Source organism: Meriones unguiculatus, unplaced genomic scaffold, assembly GCF_030254825.1.
Source record: "Meriones unguiculatus strain TT.TT164.6M unplaced genomic scaffold, Bangor_MerUng_6.1 ChrUnknown_unordered_Scaffold_160, whole genome shotgun sequence".
Classification (NCBI taxonomy): domain Eukaryota; kingdom Metazoa; phylum Chordata; class Mammalia; order Rodentia; family Muridae; genus Meriones; species Meriones unguiculatus.
The window spans coordinates 5,755-7,500 of record NW_026843726.1 but is presented as its reverse complement, the minus strand read 5'-3'; the positions used below and the strand labels follow the sequence as shown (position 1 = coordinate 7,500).

General features: G+C 68.7%; 1 protein-coding gene across 1 annotated transcript in view; it reads left to right on the top strand.

The window, feature by feature from the left end:
- LOC132652005 (collagen alpha-1(I) chain-like) overlaps window positions 1-1,240 on the top strand; it is a 2,831-nt gene extending 1,591 nt beyond the window's left edge. The window contains exons 3-4 of the mRNA XM_060376887.1: window positions 1-520; window positions 671-1,240. The exon at window positions 1-520 is cut by the window's left edge and continues 705 nt beyond it. Of these exons, the coding sequence (XP_060232870.1) occupies window positions 1-520; window positions 671-1,240 (1,090 nt within the window). The remainder of the gene's footprint in view (window positions 521-670) is intronic.
- Window positions 1,241-1,746: the final 506 nt, after the last annotated feature.

Below are 1,746 nucleotides of genomic sequence, written 5' to 3'. Positions count from 1 at the left end.
GCCGACCGCCGTCTCCAAAAGGCCGCCCCCGAGAGAGAGATCGATACACCGCCGAGACCCGGACGACCCCGGATCCCCCGGAGGGGGGAAAGGTCACCCGCGCTCCCCCAACCGTGGGAACGCTGCCGAGGAGGGGGGGGCGAGCGGGACGACGCCCCGCCACACGAACAGACCACAACGCACGCACCACGCGCGGCAACGTCCAAGTCGCGGGAACGGCAAAGACGGGGACGCGCACGGGAGGGCCGCACGCGGCGGGCGGCCACGGGGTGGGGGCAGGGGAACAGGGACGGGTGGGACCGGGAGCCCACCACCGCCCTTCCGCTACCCGTCCCGCGGCGCCCCACGGGGATGGGATGGGGCAGACCGCGCGCGCGCGGGGGTGCACACGCGGCCCTTCCACCACCGCTACCGCCAACCTCCGCCACGAGAACCCAACACTCCGCGACGCCGGCATGACGCCGAGCTCTTGCCCCGCGTGATCCCTCCCCGGACTCGGAGCGAGGAGGCGCGGGCCGCGGTAGGCGAGAGAACAAAGCCCCCGGAAGAAGCCGGAGGCCAGGCCGAAGCTACGCGCACAGAAAGGCGGTCAGGGCGGGCAGCCGGCCGGAGGCCATTCGGGAGAAGCCCCACCGGAACACAGCACACGCCCTTTCTTCTCCCCGGATAGCTAGAGAAGGAACGCTTTCTCACCGAGGGCGGGGCATACCCAACCCGACCAAGCACCCCCGGCCGCGGCCAGCCGGAGAAACGACGTGCGTGCGGGCGTGACGCTCACACAACTCGACCTCCGTCGAGCAACGGGGGGAAGACACGCACGCGGGGGGTCTGCGTTATGGCCCGCCTCCCGGGACACGCCGAGGGCACACGGCACGCAACGACGCGGTGGACGCTCACCCGACGAGGGGCCCCCCCTCTCGGAAACGGGCACCCCAAGGAGCCTCTCACCGGCCTTTGGGTCATTACACTCGACCCCCCCTCCTCCTTCTCCTCTACCGTGTCTCCCGCACCAGCGGAGCGGGCACGGACCCACAAGAGGGACGGCAAACAACGGGAACAAGCCACGCACGCCGCAAGCAAGCAAAGCCGAGCACAGGAGGCGCCAGAGGGAACGGGAAACGCCACCGCCGCTCAGAAGCGGGCACCTCGAAGTCCTGGGACGCTCCAGGGGCACCGCGAGGATCGCAAAGAACGAGGCGCGCGCACACCGACCGGGAGCGGCACGCGACGCCGCAGATGAGCCACCCTCCCCCGGCCCGGGGAAGGGGGCTCAAGGGGCCACACGGGCAAAACGAACCCACACGGAGCCCCACGCACTGCAGCAACGAGTGCGCGGGCACGGGGCTCAGGCCGGGCAACCGCACCCTTGCCTTCCACACACCACCACGGGCGGGTGGGGAGGAGAGACGAAGGGCCCGCTGGCAGAACGAGAGGAGCGGGCGCCATTCACAATGAATGGCCATTCGCCATGAATGTCCGTCCCTCGCCTGGCGCGGCTTAGGCCCCGGCCCGAAGACGGCACGAGAGAACCACATCGATCAACCAGGAACGAGAGAGGGGTTGGAAACAAAGCGAAGCCGCCTTCGGGAAGGCAACGACCGAGGATCACACACGGGCAAAGCCAACAAGCGAGCGTACGTACGGGGGAAGAGCACGCACACCAGAGGTGGCCGGGGAAGCTGCCACCAAAAAAAAAAAAAAAAAAAAAAAAAAAAGTGCACTCGGGAGGCACAGTGGCAGAGGAGA